This window comes from Hyperolius riggenbachi, chromosome 4, assembly GCF_040937935.1.
Source record: "Hyperolius riggenbachi isolate aHypRig1 chromosome 4, aHypRig1.pri, whole genome shotgun sequence".
In the NCBI taxonomy this organism is placed as follows: domain Eukaryota; kingdom Metazoa; phylum Chordata; class Amphibia; order Anura; family Hyperoliidae; genus Hyperolius; species Hyperolius riggenbachi.
Window position 1 is genome coordinate 10091437 of NC_090649.1, and position 18979 is coordinate 10110415.

At 48.8% G+C, this 18979-nt stretch overlaps 1 protein-coding gene across 5 annotated transcripts in view; it reads left to right on the forward strand.

The window, feature by feature from the left end:
• The window catches only part of LOC137570304 (neurogenic locus notch homolog protein 2-like), a 287509-nt gene that overhangs the window by 113935 nt on the left and 154595 nt on the right, over positions 1–18979 (forward strand). For all 5 annotated transcript variants that reach the window (XM_068278937.1, XM_068278940.1, XM_068278939.1 and 2 more), the window contains 3 exons: positions 2028–2168; positions 7866–8006; positions 18783–18923. In XM_068278937.1, coding sequence (XP_068135038.1) covers positions 2028–2168; positions 7866–8006; positions 18783–18923 — 423 coding nt within the window. The remainder of the gene's footprint in view (positions 1–2027; positions 2169–7865; positions 8007–18782; positions 18924–18979) is intronic.

Here is an 18979-nt window from a genome sequence, read left to right on the forward strand (position 1 = left end):
GTAGTCAGATCCTTAAGTGTGCCGGGACCAGCTGGAGCTGTAATCCTACACTTAGCTAGATTCTGTTGATAGTCTAAAGTACTAGTTTGATTGTGATTATCTGTTATGACTTTCTGCCTGTCTGACTACACTGCCTCTGTCTTCTGATCCTGTACTTTGTTTGTCTGTGAGTTGCCGACTTGGCCTTCCCGACCCTGAGAACTATCTCTATCGCTAGGAGATAGTTCATGCCTGTATGTGCTGGGCACCTGCTTCACAGGGCCAGCTCTGTATGTGCTGGGCACCTGCTCCATAGGGCCAGCTCTGTATCTGCTGGGCACCTGCTCACAGGGCCAGCTCTGTATTTGCTGGGCACCTGCTCCCCAGGGTCAGCGCTGTATTTGCTGGGCACCTGCTCCCCAGGGCCAGCACTGTATGTGCTGGGCACCTGCTCCACAGGGCCAGTTCTGTATCTGCTGGGCACCTGCTCCCCAGGGCCAGCTCTGTATGTGCTTGGCACCTGCTCCACAGGGCCAGCTCTGTATTTACTGGGCACCTGCTCCATAGGGCCAGCTCTGTATTTGCTGGGCACCTGCTCCCCAGGGTCAGCGCTGTATTTGCTGGGCACCTGCTCCCCAGGGCCAGCACTGTATGTGCTGGGCACCTGCTCCACAGGGCCAGTTCTGTATCTGCTGGGCACCTGCTCCCCAGGGCCAGCTCTGTATGTGCTTGGCACCTGCTCCACAGGGCCAGCTCTGTATTTACTGGGCACCTGCTCCACAGGGCCAGCTCTGTATTTGCTGGGCACCTGCTTCTCAGGGCCAGTGCTGTATTTGCTGGGCACCTGCTCCTCAGGGCCAGCACTGTATGTGCTGGGCACCTGCTCCATAGGGCCAGCTCTGTATTTGCTGGGCACCTGCTCCTCAGGGCCAGCTCTGTATGTGCTGGGCACCTGCTCCACAGGGCCAGCTCTGTATTTGCTGGGCACCTGCTCTATAGGGCCAGCTCTGTATTTGCTGGGCACCTGCTCCTCAGGGCCAGCTCTGTATTTACTGCCCCAGGGCCCATCCTGTATTCATTGGGAACCTGCTCCTTAGGTTCCTCAAGCTTGTTACTATTCTTCTGTATTCTGATCTTGTACCTTGTCATTCTGATACCCTGTTGCTAAACCTCGGCTCGCTCTTAGACTCTGCATCTGACTCCTGATTCTGTACCCCGATATTTCTGATACCCTGTTGCCGAACCCTGCTTGTTTATTAGTCTCCGCCTCTGCGTTCTGAATCTGTACTGTATTTGTCCGTGTGTTACGACCTGGCTTGCCTGACTTCGAGAACTGACCTTACTGCTAGAGGCAGTTCCCAGATCTGTTAGTGACACTCTCTCCTAGGTGTCACTCACGTTCTGTCCTTCCTACGCTCCGCCTGACTCCTCCCCCGGGAGAGTCCAGGCCTTCAGAAGGAATCTGTATTGCTGCAGTACGTCATACTGTACGGCACTTGTTTCTGAGCCTTAGTCCTCACGGTATTACTGTTGCACCAAGCACTTACACTACTCAGGTGTTCAGAGGTTAGCGTTATATCGGATTATCGGTGATACTGCAGATCATCGATAATCGGGTATATTCTGCATTCTCGGTGATACTGCAGTTCACCGGTAATCAGACCCTCTCTCTGCTACACCGATCGTGACATAGGGATTATAACCCTACTGTGCAGCAAATCCGTAATTTTCCCCGGGACTTTTGCCGTGTATCCCATTCCGCCATGCCCCCCTCCAGGTGTTACACCCCTTGAAACATCTTTTCCATCACTTTTGTGGCCAGAAATAGTCCCTGTATGTTTTAAGATTCTGCTGCCTATTGAAGTCTATTGCGGTTCACACAAACTCTGACTTTTGCAGAAGTTTGCGGTTCGCAAGCCCAAAATCTGATGTTCGTGCCGTCTCTATTCACAAATCAAACACAGCTGGCCCTGCGTATTTCCTATAGGGTGGGTCTGGGTGTGTATTCTCTCTGTACAGCTGGTAATGATGCTTCTGTTTTGTTTCAGAGGATAAGCCAGGAATGTGTCCCAAACCTTCGGGTCCTTGTGTATATAACATCCGCGCCAACTGCCTCTCGGACCAGGACTGTGATGGGGCTAAGAAATGCTGCCACAACCCCTGTAACGTGGAATGTAAAGACCCTATCAGTAAGTGACAGCAGCGAATGGACACAATGGGGGGACAAACCGGACAAACTCTAGTTCACAAACCAATAGAGATGGGCCAAACTGTCCTGTTGGCGAATAGTTTGCAGTGAACAAGGGGTGTTCACGGCTACAGTTTAACGCAATTTAAAAAATTGTGCTCGCATTTTTCCCATAGACTTTTGTGGCAGCTGAACGGCCACCGACTTTAGCGGTTAATAGCAAAGCGTCCTTACGTGCTAGAAACACCAACTCACAATTTGCAGGGTATGTGGAGGGGGACAGTGGGTACAAGAGGAAAAAAAACATTTTCAAAAAGACCTTATAGTTTCTGAGAAAATCAATTTTAAAGTTTCATAGGAAAAAAGAATACATTTAGATGTGGTAAATGACAGATAATGTAGCAAACGTAATGTAACGTAAATCTACATGTATCAAAAGAAATATCAATGAATTTCATGATAGTGTTTCCAGGGGGTCCGTATGTAGTGTGTACGGACCCCCTGGAGACACAGTGGAAGTGGCAACAGAGTATGTGGGAATTTTTTTTTTTAAATGACGTGGGGTCCCCCTCCTTAGCCTCTTTAACCCCTTGTCTCCCATGCAGGCTGGGATAGCCAGAATGTGGAGCCCCAACCACCTGGGGCTTCGCACCCTGAGCTATACCAGCCCACATTGGTCCATGGTATGGGGGGGCTCCGGGGGGGGGAGGGGCAGCCAAGCCTCCCCCCGGAGCCTTTGTCCAATCCATGGACAAGGGGCTCTTCCCCACCTCCGGTGCCCCAGGAGGAGGTGGGGCGACGACTCCCGGGGGGGGTGTTTCATGGTGGCATCTGGGTGTCCCCTTTAGGAAGGGGACCCCAGATACCCATCCCCCTCCAAGAGAAATGAGTATAGGTACCCCTTACCCATATCCACAAAGGGTTAAATGAAGTAAAAACACAACAACTAAAAAATCCTTTATTATTCTTAATTAACCTTAAATACTTACCTGTACCTTTAAGAAAATGTTCCTACGCCAATATCCTCAGAAATGTCCCACGCCAATATCCTCAGAAATGTCCCACGCCAATATCCTCAGAAATGTCCCACGCCAATATCCTCAGAAATGTCCCATGCCTATATCCTCAGAAATGTCCCACGCCAATATCCTCAGAAATGTCCCACGCCAATATCCTCAGAAATGTCCCACGCCAATATCCTCAGAAATGTCCCACGCCAATATCCTCAGAAATGTCCCACGCCAATATCCTCAGAAATGTCCCACGCCAATATCCTCAGAAATGTCCCACGCCAATATCCTCAGAAATGTCCCACGCCAATATCCTCAAAAATGCTCCCACGCCAATATCCTCTAATCTTGCACTCTTCACCTTGATTGTAGATCTCTGGGCATCGGACTCCACACACGCCGCTCCCCCGCGCAGCTATAGCTATACTTTGCATTCTGGCTATTCCAGCCTGCATGGGGGACAAGGGGTTAAAGAGGCTCGGGAGGGGGGACTCGCGTCATTTTTTTTCTCCATACTCTGAACATTAAAAATAAAGTGTTTAAAAAAATAGGTAAAGTTGCCAGAGATCATTATACAGCCATATTGTGGCTGTATAGCGATCCCTGGCCAAAGCTTTGCCACTTCCACAGGGTTTCCAGAAGGACCTTAAGCACTGCATACGGACCCCCTGGAAACCCCATCATAAAATGAATTTCTCTTTATTTTGATATACAGTATGTAAACTTACACTTACCACATTATCTGTCATGTACCACATTTCAAATAATTTTTTTCCTATGAAACATCTGCAGCTGTTCGCCTGTCATTAGGACTTATTTAGGGCACCTTATTTTTCAACAAGGTCCTGAAGTATTATTGGGCATCTATTGATGGATGACCAAAGCAAAAAAGACAACGTTCATTTTCCCTAATAGCATTAAGCTGAATGCTCACCACCCAACGGGTCAAGTGACATCCCCTTGACAACGAGTGGTCGGCGGTTTCTTTTACTGTTTGTGATGTCACGCGATGTTACACAACGGTAGATGATGGGCACAAACAGGAAGTGAAGCGATTGCGATACTTTGCGCAGGGTCGTCGGGGATCTTAACCACTTTGCATCCAGACCTCATTTCACCCTTATGGACCAGAGCAGTTTTGACATTTTAGCTCTGTCCCTGTTTAATCAGCAATAACTTTATTCCTACTTATGTAAATAAATGTATATTGGTTTTTTTTTCAAGACAAACTAGGCTTTCATTTCATGGCATTTTTTCCCTCAAACAATTTTCTTTTCTATGCATTTTAATGGGAAAAAGAGGGAAAAAATAGGGAAAAAAAACACATTATTTCCAGTTTTAACAATTTCAGTTTAAAAATAAAAAGTGATAGTGTAAATAAAAAAAGAACACATTTTGTTATCTCTACCCTTTATAACAAAACTTAGATTATTTCCTGTCACAATGTATGGTGAGGATATCTGATTATGAAATAATGCTACTGTGTGTATTTTTCACTATGAATTGAGAACATAAAAGTATTTTTAATGGTGAAAAGCAATCTTGTTGGCTCAGGGAATATATATTCCCTTTCACCAATAAGTGCTGTAGCAGATAAAGGCGGTATCACGCTGTACAAGGCGTATATACTGAGGCTCAGATTAATCGTAGTCAAAAACGTTAGCTAGGGTCATACACATGGTATCAGATGGCTATGGTACAAAAGGCTGAGACAAGGCTAGGTCGTTAACAGGCTAGAGTCAGACATACATGAGATATCAGATGGCTATGGTACAATAGGCTGAGACAAGGCTAGGTCGTTAACAGGCTAGAGTCATACACGAGATATCAGATGGCTATGGTACAATAGGCTGAGACAAGGCTAGGTCGTTAACAGGCTAGAGTCATACACGAGATATCAGATGGCTACGGTACAATAGGCTGAGACAAAGGCTAGGTCGTTAACAGGCTAGAGTCATACACGAGATATCAGATGGCTACGGTACAATAGGCTGAGACAAAGGCTAGGTCGATAACAGGCTAGGGTCATACACAAGTGGTCAGATGGCTGAGGACCACAGGACTAGGCAAGAGAATGGTCAGTAAAGCTAAGGTGAAACTAAAGTCAGTCAGGCAGTCGCATTAATATACAATAATTGAGTAGTAAAGTCGCATTGGAATACAATAATACATTTATCACAAAGTGCCCAGTAGACCAGCGTACTGATTGCCATCACAGGCAAGGACTGAATGTGAGATGAGGGTTTAAATACACTTAGAGCCTGACCAAGGCCGGCCCCAACCCACAACAACCAATCCCTGTCAGGCTCTAATCAGGAGTGTCAGCTGACAGCATGTCAGCTGACACTAAACCCTCCTGCGTCTCAGTGAGCAGGACGGGCGCCTGCCGGCAGGCGCCCATCCAGTGACGTCACGAGGGACTCCCCGAGCGTCCTGATTGCCATGGACGCTGGGGCGGAACGAGAGGAAGATCGTCACACCGAACAGGAAGTGCCAGGATGCTCGCGCGGGGCCGCCGAGGACGGAACACTGCAGGAGCCAGCAGGTGAGTTCCTTACATGTGGAGGTTTTGCACAGGAGCAATGCCCAATCATGCACTGCTGTGCTTCAGCTACAAGACGTATATCTATGTCCTGGTGGCTTAGAAGAAGTAACAGAGGACGTAGATATACTGTAGTGGTGGATAAAGTGGTTAAAGATCTGATCTGCCATGACGGTCATTATCGGCGCACGTAACTAAATGTTGATTAGCATAATCGTGGAAACAACCGCTCGTCACTCCAAGAAAATCACCAGTCGTTGGAAAAAATGCCAGTAAAGTTGCGTGGTGTGTACGGGGCTCTAGGAGGTGACTAAGAGGATCCTTGACTTCTTTGAAGATGTCCACTTTATGATGGGTATTAAATGGCAATAAGCACTACTTTCTTTATCTTGAAGAGGATCGGGGGCTCATATATTGCATGAGGGCATTTGGGGAGTCTCCAGGACAAACAGTATGGCAGCTTATTGAATGCTTAAATACCTTTTAATGGGATAGTTTTGTTCATGGACCTCACAGATAAGAGATTCAGCGTGATTTGGGCTGTTTTTGACACAGGTTGTTGAGCGTTAAAGAGAACCTGAGATGAAAGCCATCTCAGGTTCTATACTTACCTGGGGTTTCCTTAAGCCCCTTAAGGCCGCTGAGTCCTTCGCCGTCTCCCCAGGTGGCTCCTGTCCCCCGCAATAGTGCCTGAAAGTCTGGCCGAGTCACGCTTCATCTCGCATGTGCGGCCCAGCCAGGCACGCTCCTCTGTCACACTCAGGGCCGGATTTGTACTTTTTACCGTCCAAGGCCAACTACAGTATACCGTCTGTATGGTTGTTGTCTCTGTGTGCCCCAATGAGAAATCTACTTACTTTCCATCATTGGATGTCACAGACAATAGCTATTTCAGTAATATGTGTATAGATTATAAGGCCCTGTTCATACTATGTGCGTGTGGAAAACGTGCAGAACGCATGTAGTAAACGCACTGGAAAAACGCATGCGTTTGTACGCGTTTTTGTAATGCGTTTGTATGCGTTTTTTCCTTATGCGTTTTTGATCATACCTGGAAGAGTCAGCTACACTTCCGACGAGAAACGCACCTCCGAATACGCATACAAAAACGCATGCCATGCGTTTTTAGTGCGCGCCCATTGACTTTCATTATAATGCGTTTCTGTGCGCGACGCACAGAAATGCATCCAACTATGCGTTTCTGCCACGCATACGTTTGCCACGCGTATATGTGAACGAGGGCCATACCTTTGCATTGATTTTTCGGGCCCTCGCAAAACGCACACAAAACGCGTACCTTAAAAACGGACACAAACGCGTGCAGTGTGAACGGGGCCTAAGTTATGTTTTCCTTAACAACTTTTATGTTATGTTTGCCATCTCATTAATGATGGACCCATTGTGTCTCCATGTGAGTTATGCTGGGTACACACTATGAGATTTTCTGGTCGATTTACTGTCAGATCGATTATTTCCAACATGTTCGATTTGCTTTTCGATAGTTTTCCGAGCATTTTCTGATCGATTTCCGTGCACTGTAATAGGAAATCGATCAGAAAATGCTCGGAAAACGATCGAAAAGAAAATCGAACATGTTGGAAATAATCGATCTGACAGTAAATCGACCTGAAAATCTCATAGTGTGTACCCAGCATTAGGCTGATGTGTACCTGCAGGATAGCGCTTACAGGACTTGCAGGGATGACACAAGTACAGGACAGAGAGTTCAAAGGTTAAAGCTGTCCTTGTAGATAGGGATGGCTGCATAAAACAGCTTTACTGCCCCTCACTGAGCCGCCCCTAAATTTCTGGTGCCCTAGGCCATGGCCTATGTGGCCTTGCCAGAAATCCGGCCCTGGTCACACTCCTGTCCCAGGGATGGTTCTGCACCTGCACAGTAGTACTGCGCCTGCACAGAATGCTCCCAGGGCGAGCCTGGCACATGCGCGAAGAAGCGTGACACTTTATCAAGGGTGTTGAGAGTAAAATACACATTCATTATGCAGCAAATTCATAATTTAAACACAGCTAGTCCTGGCGTGTGGCCTTTTTAAAATAAATGAAATGCATGGAAACCTCCTGTAGGGTGGGGCTGGGTGTGTATTTTCTCTGTACAGCTGGTAATGATGCTTCTGTTTTGTTTCAGGGATAAAGCCCGGAAGGTGCCCCAAACCTTTGGATGATTGTGTATATAACATCCGCGCTGAGTGCCTCTCAGACCGCGACTGTTATGGCACTAAGAAATGCTGCGACAACCCCTGTAACAAGGAATGTAAAGAACCTATCAGTAAGTGCAGCAGCGAATAGACACAATGGGGGGACAACAGGACAAACTCTAGTTCACAAACCAATAACTGACCCTCACCGTATTTGGCGCCGTATAAGACGCACTTTTTCTCCCCAAAAAGTGGGGAGAAAAAGTCCCTGCGTCTTATACGGCAAAGGCAGGGAATCCCCGACTTACGAACGCCCGCTGATATGAACCGCCGACCCGCCGCCATCGGGGATTCCCTGCCTTTGTCCCCACTGTGCCTGGCTTCCCCCCTGATGCGTCTCCTCCCTCCCCCTTGTGTCTCTGTGGCCCCCCCGTGCGAGCAGTGGCAACAGCTTACCGCCTCCATCTTGCCCGCGCCGATTGAAGACATCCGGCTTCTCCGTGCGGCTTCCTCTAGTGTCGGGCATCTAATGACGCGTCATTGATGACGCGTCATTAGATGCCCGACACTAGAGGAAGCCGCACGGAGAAGCCAGATGTCTTGATTCGCCGCGGGCAAGATGGAGGAGGTAAGCTGCTGCTGCCGCCGCTGCACTGGGGGGCCACAGAGACACAAGGGGGAGGGAGGAGACGCGCAGGCAGGGACACGAGCCAGGCACAGCAGGGACACGGGGGCTGCCAAACGGGCACAGGGGGCTGCCAGGAGGACACGGGGGCTGCCAGGAGGACACAGGGGGCTGCCAGGAGGACACAGGGGGCTGCCAGGAGGACACAGGGGGCTGCCAGGAGGACACAGGGGGCTGACAGGAACACACAGGGGGCTGCCAGGAGGACACAGGGGGCTGCCAGGAGGACACAGGGGGCTGACAGGAACACACAGGGGGCTGACAGGAACACACGGGGGCTGCCAGGAGGACACAGGGGGCTGCCAGGAGGACACAGGGGGCTGACAGGAACACACAGGGGGCTGACAGGAACACACAGGGGTCTGCCAGGAGGACACAGGGGGCTGCCAGGAGGACACAGGGGGCTGACAGGAACACACAGGGGGCTGACAGGAACACACAGGTGGCTGCCAGGAGGACACAGGGGGCTGCCAGGAGGACACAGGGGGCTGCCAGGAGCTGCCAGGAGGACACAGGGGGCTGCCAGGAGGACACAGGGGGCTGCCAGGAGGACACAGGGGGCTGACAGGAGGACACAGCGGTCTAACAGGAGGACACGGGGGAGTCCAGGACATGGAAGGACAAGGGGGTCACACCAGAGGACACAGGGAGGAGACATGGGGCATACAGGGGGAGACATGGGGCATACAGGAGGACACATGGGGACACATGAGGAACATAGGAGGACACCATTTGGGGGAGGACATGTACAAGATGCTCCTGATATATAGACGCTCCAGACCAGGTTTCGATAATTTTTTTCCCTGATTTTTGCCCTCTAAACCTGGGTGCGTCTTATATGCCGGAGCGTCTTATACGCCGCGAAATACGGTATGTGTAATGGATTGCGGAGACACCGCCGCGCGGACTGACAGCGGGGCGGCTGAATCCACGTTCAGTCCGGCGGTTTCTCTGCAGCGGCATGCATCTGGTTTGTCTGAGCCTAGTAATGCACACAGATGGAGAGCTACGCGCGCCAACAGGCAGGCCCTTTATACCAATAGGAGAGGGATCAGCTGATCAGGCCGATCAGCTGATCCCAGCGCAGCAGGTGATTGGTTGAATGGGACTGGGTGGCGCTGAGGAGCGCTTTGCTATATATACTTCTCGTCTGTCAGTGGCTGGTTGTCTGCCGTTGCGAATGCTTATGTGTTAGCAGCACTCAGACCATAGTCAGATCTCATAGTGTGTTAGAACCAGGTGGACCTGGGAATTCACACTTAGCCAGATTACTGTGTTACTTCTGTGTTATACTTTAGACCAGTTCCAGGGTGTAGAGACCACGGACCTCACACCCAAGACTAGGGATATTGTGTTATTACTGTGTCATTCTTTAGACCAGCTCCTGGGTGTTGTGACCACAGACCTCACACTCTAGACTAGGCTTCTGCTTGATATCTGTTATGACCTATTGCCTTCTTGACCCTTCTCCTGCTCTCTGATTCGGTACCTTCGCACATCTGATTTCCTGTTGCCAACCCTGCCTGTCCCTGGTTACCGAATCAGCCTTCTGTCTCTGTACCTTATCTGCTCGTGTGTTGCCGACCCGGCCTGACCGACCTTTCTACCTTTGACACCCCCCTGTGGAGTGTCCAGTAGCTGCAAGGACTCCCTGTCTCTCTGAGGGACCTCTCTGCAATCCAGTGAGGGAATCTATCTCATAGGAGTCGTTTGACTGCAGTAGAGTCTGATTCCCAGCTGTTCAGGGAATCACTGGCTCTTTGGTTATCTCCAGCCCTATCCAGGAGATACCCATTTACGGTCTAGGGTCACCTGCTCCTCAGGTGGTCTAAGTTCATATACTGTTGCAGCAAACACTTACACTTTATCAGGTGTCCAGAGGTTAGTTATACTTGTATTATTGGTGATTCTGCAGATCATCAATAATCAGGTATATATCTGTATTCTTGGTGATACTGCAGATCACCAATAATCAGATTCTCTCTGTGTGCTGACACCGATCGTTACAGAACGGCAGACCCGAAAAACAAAATGGACGCACTTAGCAGCCGTCTTGATACGCTCACCACCTCGGTGGAAAATTTCATCAGAGTGCTGGACGGTCAGCAGGCCCAGATCTCAGCTTTATCTGGGTCCTTACAGGTCCTTCAGATGGCTGTAAATTCAGTGCGATCTCCTCCAGTTACAGACTTGCGCATGTCTGTACCCGAAAGGTTTTCTGGTCATAGATCTGACTTTCAGAATTTTAAAAATCATATAATGTCATATTTTGAACTGAGACCTAACTTGTCAGGAACAGAGGCACAGAGAATTACGTTTATTAAGACCCTGCTGTCAGGAGATGCTCAAACTTGGGTATACAGCTTACAGACAGGGCATGAGGCACTGACATCAGTAGAGGCATTTTTTACATCCATGGCCATAATTTATGACGATCCGGACATTGCCTCTACTGCTGAGCGGAAGCTAAAACCTTGCGTCAAGGCAAGGATCCAGTGGAAGTCTATGTGGCTGAATTCATAAAGTGGTCTGTGTCAGCTAGGGGGGCTTTTGCACTGTTAGATTGTTTTTTTTATCAGGGTTGTCAGACGCAGTTTCAGAGTTGATGTTGGGACACCCTGAACCAAAGACTATTGATGAGGCAATCTCGTTAGCAGTACGGGTTGACCGCCGCTTATGGTATCAGAAGCAAACCCGTGGTAGGAATGTGGTTAGATATGTCTCTTACGCCTCTCCTCCACCCGTCTCACCTCCGCCAGAGCCAATGCAAATTGATCAGTCCAAGATGACACGGATGGAGAGGAATCGTAGGAAAACAGAACAGCTCTGTTTATACTGTGCAGAGGAGGGCCATAGAGTACAGAATTGCCCCCAAAAGTCGGGAAACGCTGCCGCCTAGGTGTAGTCAGAGGTAATACGCTAGGCGCGCAGTCTTTACCTCTAGACAACAATCATTTGCTCCTTTCATGTTCTGTCACATGGAAAGGTCAGACAGTTACCACTGAAGCTTTCGTTGACTCTGGTTCAGCGGCTAACTTTATAGATTACGACTTTGCAAAAAAATTTGGAATTCCTATACTCCCATTGGACCAACCGATTTTGGTCACTGCTGTAGATGACTCTCCTCTGCAAAGTAGACATCCTCTGCCCGTACTCCGAATTTAAGGTTCAGTGTTGGGGTACTGCATGAGGAGAATCTGCAATTTCTGGTCTTGCGTATGGCAACCTCCACCGTCATTCTTGGCATGCCCTGGTTACAACTTCACTCCCCTCAGATAGACTGGGGGTCAGGTCAGCTAACGAGCTGGTCAACCCATTGTTATCATCATTGTTTAGCAAAAGTAACCGTGGGTAATACCAGCATTCAGGTTGAAGGTGTGCCAAAACAATACACAGAGTTTGCTGACGTCTTCTGTCCCAAGTCGGCAGATAAACATCCCCCCCACCCAGGGGCGCCGCGAGGCATAAAGCGAACCAAGCGGTCGCTTGGGGCCTCACAATCTTAGGGGCCTCGGCGGCTCCGTGACGTCGGCGTGACGTCACTTTTTCCCCGCAGCCCCGCCGGGCTGGCAGAGCAGAGCAGGGCTACAGGAAGATGGCCGCCGCCGAAGCCCTGCTCTGGAGACTATGTCTCCAGTACAGGGCTTCGGGTGGCCATCTTCCCGACCCGTAGCCCTGCATGAATCAGCGCGGGAGATTGGAGGAGGAAGCCAGGAAGGGAGCTCCGTGGGAACTGCGCGCCTGAGAAGCCGGCCGGGAGAGGAGACCAGGGAGAGAAGACTTCTGCCAGTGCCAGCCTGCCAGGTGAGTAAATTCTTTTCTTTTTGCAGCCGCAGCCCTAATTGCGAATTTGCGATTGATTTCTGCTGAACTGTGCCCTAATTGCATTTGATATCTGCTGAAAATGTGGCCCTAATTGCGATTGATTTCTGCTGAACTGTGCCCTAAATGCGTTTGATATCTGCTGAAAATGTGGCCCTAATTGCGATTGATTTCTGCTGAACTGTGCCCTAAATGCGTTTGATATCTGCTGAAAATGTGGCCCTAATTGCGATTGATTTCTGCTGAACTGTGCCCTAAATGCGTTTGATATCTGCTGAAAATGTGGCCCTAATTGCGATTGATTTCTGCTGAACTGTGCCCTAAATGCGTTTGATATCTGCTGAAAATGTGGCCCTAATTGCGATTGATTTCTGCTGAACTGTGCCCTAAATGCGTTTGATATCTGCTGAAAATGTGGCCCTAATTGCGATTGATTTCTGCTGAACTGTGCCCTAAATGCGTTTGATATCTGCTGAAAATGTGGCCCTAATTGCGATTGATTTCTGCTGAACTGTGCCCTAAATGCGTTTGATATCTGCTGAAAATGTGGCCCTAATTGCGATTGATTTCTGCTGAACTGTGCCCTAATTGCGTTTGATATCTGCTGAAAATGTGGCCCTAATTGCGATTGATTTCTGCTGAACTGTGCCCTAAATGCGTTTGATATCTGCTGAAAATGTGGCCCTAATTGCGTTTGATTTCTGCTGAACTCTGCCCTAATTGCGTTTGATTTCTGCTGAAAATGTGCCCTAATTGCGTTTGATTTCGGCTGAAAATGTGCCCTAATTGCGTTTGATTTCTGCTGAAAATGTGCCCTAATTGCGTTTGATTTCTGCTGAAATGTGGCCCAAATTGCGTTTTTATTTTCTGGTGTCTGGGGTAACTGTTGCTGCATTTATTATTTAATGGTCATAGTTGGCTATATTTGCTGTGCTACGGTTAAGCTTCGCCCATACAATGTCATGGCCGCGCCAATCTTTCGGCGCGCTACGCGCGCCTCAATCACCCCAACATCCATTTTTTCCCCGCAAACAGCCCCGCCCCAATCCGCCCTCCTGCTCCACCCACATGTCATGGCCACGCCCACTTATGCGGGATAGCCACACCCATTTTTCGCCAGGATAGGGCCTCTTGCTACAGTCCGCTTGGGGCCACAAAAACCTTAGCTGCACCCCTGCCCCCACCGTACCTTCGATTGTCCCATTGATTTGAGATCTTGTTGTATGCCTCCCAGGGGTCACCTCTATAATCTGTCTGGGCCTGAGAAACTAGCTATGCAGGAATACATCAGAGAAAACTTGGCCAAAGGGTTCATCCGTCCCTCTCGGTCACCAGCAGGGGCAGGGATCTTTTTTGTAAAGAAAAAAGATGGAGGCCTTCGCCCTTGCATAGATTATAGAGGCCTAAATAAAATCATGGTGAAAAATCGCTACCCTTTACCTTTAATTGATCATTTGTTCACTCAGGTGACCAATGCCAAAATTTTCTCAAAGCTAGATCTGAGAGGTGCATACAATCTGGTGCGTATTAGAGATGGTGACGAATGGAAGACAGCCTTCAACACGCCCGACGGGCATTACGAGTACCCGGTGATGCCCTTCGGGTTGTGTAACGCCCCGGCTGTCTTCCAGGAGTTAATTAACGAGGTATTCAGAGAGGTGTTGGGGAAGTTCGTCTTAATCTATCTGGACGACATACTGATCTTTTCGTCCAATCTTTCTGAACACCGCAAGCATGTTAAGTTTGTACTAGAAAAATTAAGACAGAATCAGCTTTATGCCAAATTGGAGAAATGCCTCTTCGAAGTAACCTCGGTTGCCTTCTTGGGGTACATTATCTCCACCTCTGGCCTCTCAATGGACCCAGGGGAAGTTTCCACGGTCCTGGAGTGGCCTCAGCCTGTTGGTCTGAAGGCGCTCCAGAGATTTTTGGGCTTTGCCAACTACTACAGAAGGTTCATAAAGGGGTACTCTACCATCATCTCGCCCCTCGCCAGTCTCACAAAGAAAGGGGCTGATACTCATCACTGGTCACCAGAGGCTCATGCGGCTTTTTCCACATTAAAGAAACTGTTCTGTTCCGCACCCATATTGAGACATGTCAATGTCACCTTTCCTTTTATTGTGGAGATTGATGCTTCAGAGGTGGGAGTAGGAGCTGTATTGTCTCAGAGGTCAGGCTTGCAGGGCAAACTCCACCCATGTGCCTACTTTTCTCGTAGATTTTCACCCGCAGAAAAAAACTACGACATAGGCAACCGGGAGCTTTTGGCCATCAAGTTAGCTTTTGAGGAATGGCGACACTGGCTAGAAGGTGCAGAACACACTATCACAGTTTATACAGATCATAAGAATCTGGAGTACATAGAAGGTGCTAAGAGACTTAGCCCTCGCCAGGCCCAGTGGTCCCTGTTCTTCGCAAGATTCAGATTTGTAATTACATATACCCCTGGTAGTAAAAACATCAAAGCCGATGCCTTATCCAGGTGTTTTGAACCTGAGACAATACAGCCCTCAGCCCCTGAGACCATTCTACCTCAGAAGGTAGTACTGGCAGCCACTGAGACCTGGAGGGATTGGATGGTCACTTTGAGTCCTTACCAACAGGATGCTCCAGAGGGGAAGCCTGATGGGGTCATGTTTGTACCACTGCCTTTCCGTTTGCAACTCTTGCAGATGTTTCATTCCCATAAGAATGCTGGTCATCCCGGGGCCACCAGAACTCAGGATTTACTGGCCAGATGTGCGTGGTGGCCTACATTGGCGACAGATTGTAAAGAGTTTGTAAGGTAGTGCGCAGTGTGTGCAAGAAGTAAACCCTCTCGTCAAGCCTCTGTTGGCACCTTACAGCCCTTGCCAGTTCCAAGTGAACCATGGACCCATGTCTCCATGGATTTTGTAGGTGAGCTCCCTCGGTCTGAGGGCAAGACGGTCATTTGGGTGGTAGTGGACAGATTCAGTAAGATGGCTCATTTTGTCCCTTTGAAAGGACTCCCCTCAGCCCAGGAATTGGCTAATCTCTTCATCCAGCACATTTTCCGGCTGCATGGCATTCCGGAGAATGTAGTGTCAGATCGGGGAGTCCAATTTGTTTCAAAGTTTTGAAGAGCCTTCTGCCATCAGTTGGACATGGATCTGGCATTTTCATCAGGCTACCACCCACAGACCAATGGCCAGACCGAGAGAGTTAACCAATCCTTGGAGCAGTTCCTCAGGTGTTACGTTGCAGATGCGCAATCCGATTGGGTAAAGTTTTTGCCGTTTGCGGAATTTGCGCACAACAACCTGAAAAGCTCCTCTTCTGGGTTTTCCCCATTCCAGGTAGTGTCAGGAAGGTCACCTAAGTTTGCTCCTTTGCCAGTTGCATCCACACCATTCCCAGCTCTGGAGGATTGGTAGAGGGCTCTAAAGGAGATTTGGGGAATGGTTAAGAGGAATCTGAGGAAGGCTTTCCAAACCCAGAAAAGACAGGCAGATAAAAGACGGTCTGCGGAGTGGAAGTTCTCTCCAGGGGATTTGGTGTGGGTATTCACTCGACATTTGGCCTTGAAACAACTGTCCCCCAAACTGGGCCCTAGATTTACAGGACCATTTCCAGTGTCTAAAAGAATCAATGATGTCACTTACGCGATTGATCTCCCAGCCAGTATGAGAGGTGTGAGATCATTTCATGTGTCTCTTTTGAAGCCAGCAGTGCACATGGATTCCTCTCCCCCCCCCCCCCCCCTGTGTTGGTGGATGACCAACCAGGGTATGAAATTGAAAAGATCCTGGACTCTCGCTTAGTGCAGAATCCCGTGCAGTATCTGGTCCACTGGAAAGGATATGGTATAGAGGAAATATCTTGGGTGCCAGATTGTCGCATGCATGCGGAGGAATTAAAGAAGGAGTTTCATGACTTACATCCTGGGAAGCCTGGTGGGAAGTGTCCGGAGTCCACTCCTTGGGGGTGGGGGGTACTGTAATGGATTGCGGAGACACCGCCGCGTGGTCTGACAGCGAGGCAGCTGGTTCCGCGTTCAGACCAGGGGTTTCTCTGCAGCGGCGTGCATCTGGTTTGTCTGAGCCTAGTAGTGCACACAGATAGAGAGCTACACGCACGCGATAACAGGCAAGCCCTTTATGCCAATAGGAGAGGGATCAGCTGATCAGGACAATCAGCTGATCCCAACTCAGTAGGTGATTGGTTGAATGGGACTGGGTGGGGCTGAGGAGCGCTTTGCTATATATACTTCTCGTCTGTCAGTGGCTGGTTGTCTGCCATTTTGAATGGTGGACCTGGGAATTCACACTTAGCCAGATTACTGTGTTATTACTGTGTTATACTTTAGACCAGTTCCAGGGTGTCGAGACCACGGACCTCACACCCAAGACTAGGGAGACTGTGTCATTGCTGTGTTATGCTTTAGATCAGTCCCTGAGTGTTGAAGACCACGGACCTCACACTCTAGACTAGGCTTCTGCTTGATATCTGTTATGACCTATTGCCTTCTTGACCCTTCTCCTGCTCTCTGATTCGGTACCTTCGCATATCTGATTACCTGTTGCCAAGCCTGCCTGTCCCTGGTTACCGAATCAGCCTTCTGTCTCTGTACCTTATCTGCTCGTGTGTTGCCGACCCGGCCTGACCAACCTTTCTACCTGTGACACCCCCCCCCCCCACGGTGGGGTGTCCAGTAGTTGCAGGGACTCCCTGTCTCTCAGAGGGACATCTCTGCAATCCAGTCAGGGACTCTATCTCATAGGAGTCGTTTGACTGCAGTAGAGTCTGATTCCCAGCTGTTCAGGGAATCACTGGCTCTCTGGTTATCTCCAGCCCTATCCAGGAGATACCCATTTACGGTCTAGGGTCACCTGCTCCTCAGGTGGTCCAGGCTCATATACTGTTGCAGCAAACACTTACACTTTATCAGGTGTCCAGAGGTTAGTTATACTTGTATTATTGGTGAATCTGCAGATCATCAATAATCAGGTATATATCTGTATTCTTGGTGATACTGCAGATCACCGGTAATCAGATTCACTCTGTGTGCTGACACCGATCGTTACAAAATCATATTTCTTGAAAACATTAAAAATAGCAGGTCACATATAGAGAACAATTACAGTATATACATCACAGCACGAGTGTTCATTAGAAGGATATCACCTCATTATAGTCACAAAATGATATTATATAGAATCAGTTAGGAGCTGCACTGATTTTCAACCAGTTCGATAAAATCATCAAATTGGAGAGCGGGCCACCAAAACATGGCCGCCTTAAGGCAGAACTCTGACCCTGAGAAGTGGACAATCTTTCAGGATTCCAGCTCAGATTTGCTGCATGTTCTCTTAAAGTGATCCCGAGGTGAGACCCATATGGAGGCTGCCATATTTATTTCCTTTTTAGCAATACCAGTTGCCTGGCTGCCCTGCTGATCCTCTGCCTCTAATACTTACAGCCATAGCCCCTGAACAAGCATGCAGCAGATCAGGGATTTCTGACATTATTGTCAGATCTGACAAGATTACCTTACATGCTTGTTTCTGGTGTGATTCAGACACTACTGCAGCCAAATAGATCAGCAGGTCAGCCAGGCAACTGGTATTGTTTAATATCAAATAAATATGGCAGCCCTCTCACTTCAAGTTCACTTTAAGTCTAGTAGAGGTCCTGTAAGTGCAGCCATATGCGTAGTGGGCGGGGCTGTGACACCTTAAAAGGAACCCGAGGTGTGAGACTGCCTATGGAGGCTGCCATATTTATTTCATTCTACACAATACCAGTTGCCTGGCAGTCCTGCTGCACTTTCTGGTCAGTAGGGTGTAAATCAGTCACCTGAAACAAGCATGCAGCTAATCTTGTCAGATTTGTCATAGACATCTGATCTGCATGCTTGTTCAGGGGCTATGGCTTAAAGTATTAGGGGCAAAGGATCAGCAGGACAGCCAGGCAATGTGCATTATGTAAAATGAAACAAACATGTCAGCCTCCCTATCCCTCTCACCCCGGGTTCCCTTTAAAGGGAACCTAAACTGAGAAGGATGTGGATTTTTCCTATTAAAATAATACCAGTTGCCTGACTCTCCTGCTGATCCTGTGTCTCTAATACTTTCAGCCACAGCCCCTGAACAAGCATGCAGCTAATCCAGTCTGACTTCAGTCAGAGCACCTGATCTGCACGCTTGTTGAGGGGCTGTGGCTAAAAGTATTAGAGACACAGGATCAGCAGGAGAGTCGGGCAACTGGTATTATTTAAAAGGAAAAACCCATATTCTTTTCAGTTTAGGTTCCCTTTAAAGACAACAGAATGGTCAGACTCTGCTCAGGAGAAGCTGCATTGAACCTTCCTGTAGGATAGGGCTGAGTGTGTATTCTCTCTCTCTCTGTACAGCTTCATGCCTCTGTTTTGTTTCAGTGGAAAAGCCAGGAAGGTGCCCCAAACGTTTGGTCCATTGTGATCATGAGTTACCTGGTTTCTGCGACTCTGACAAGGATTGTGATGGTATCCAGAAATGCTGCGACACCGGCTGTAACAGGAAGTGTAAAGAACCCAACAGTAAGTGACAGCAGCGATATGTTCTTCCTGTGGGGACTGCAGTGATACAACAGGAC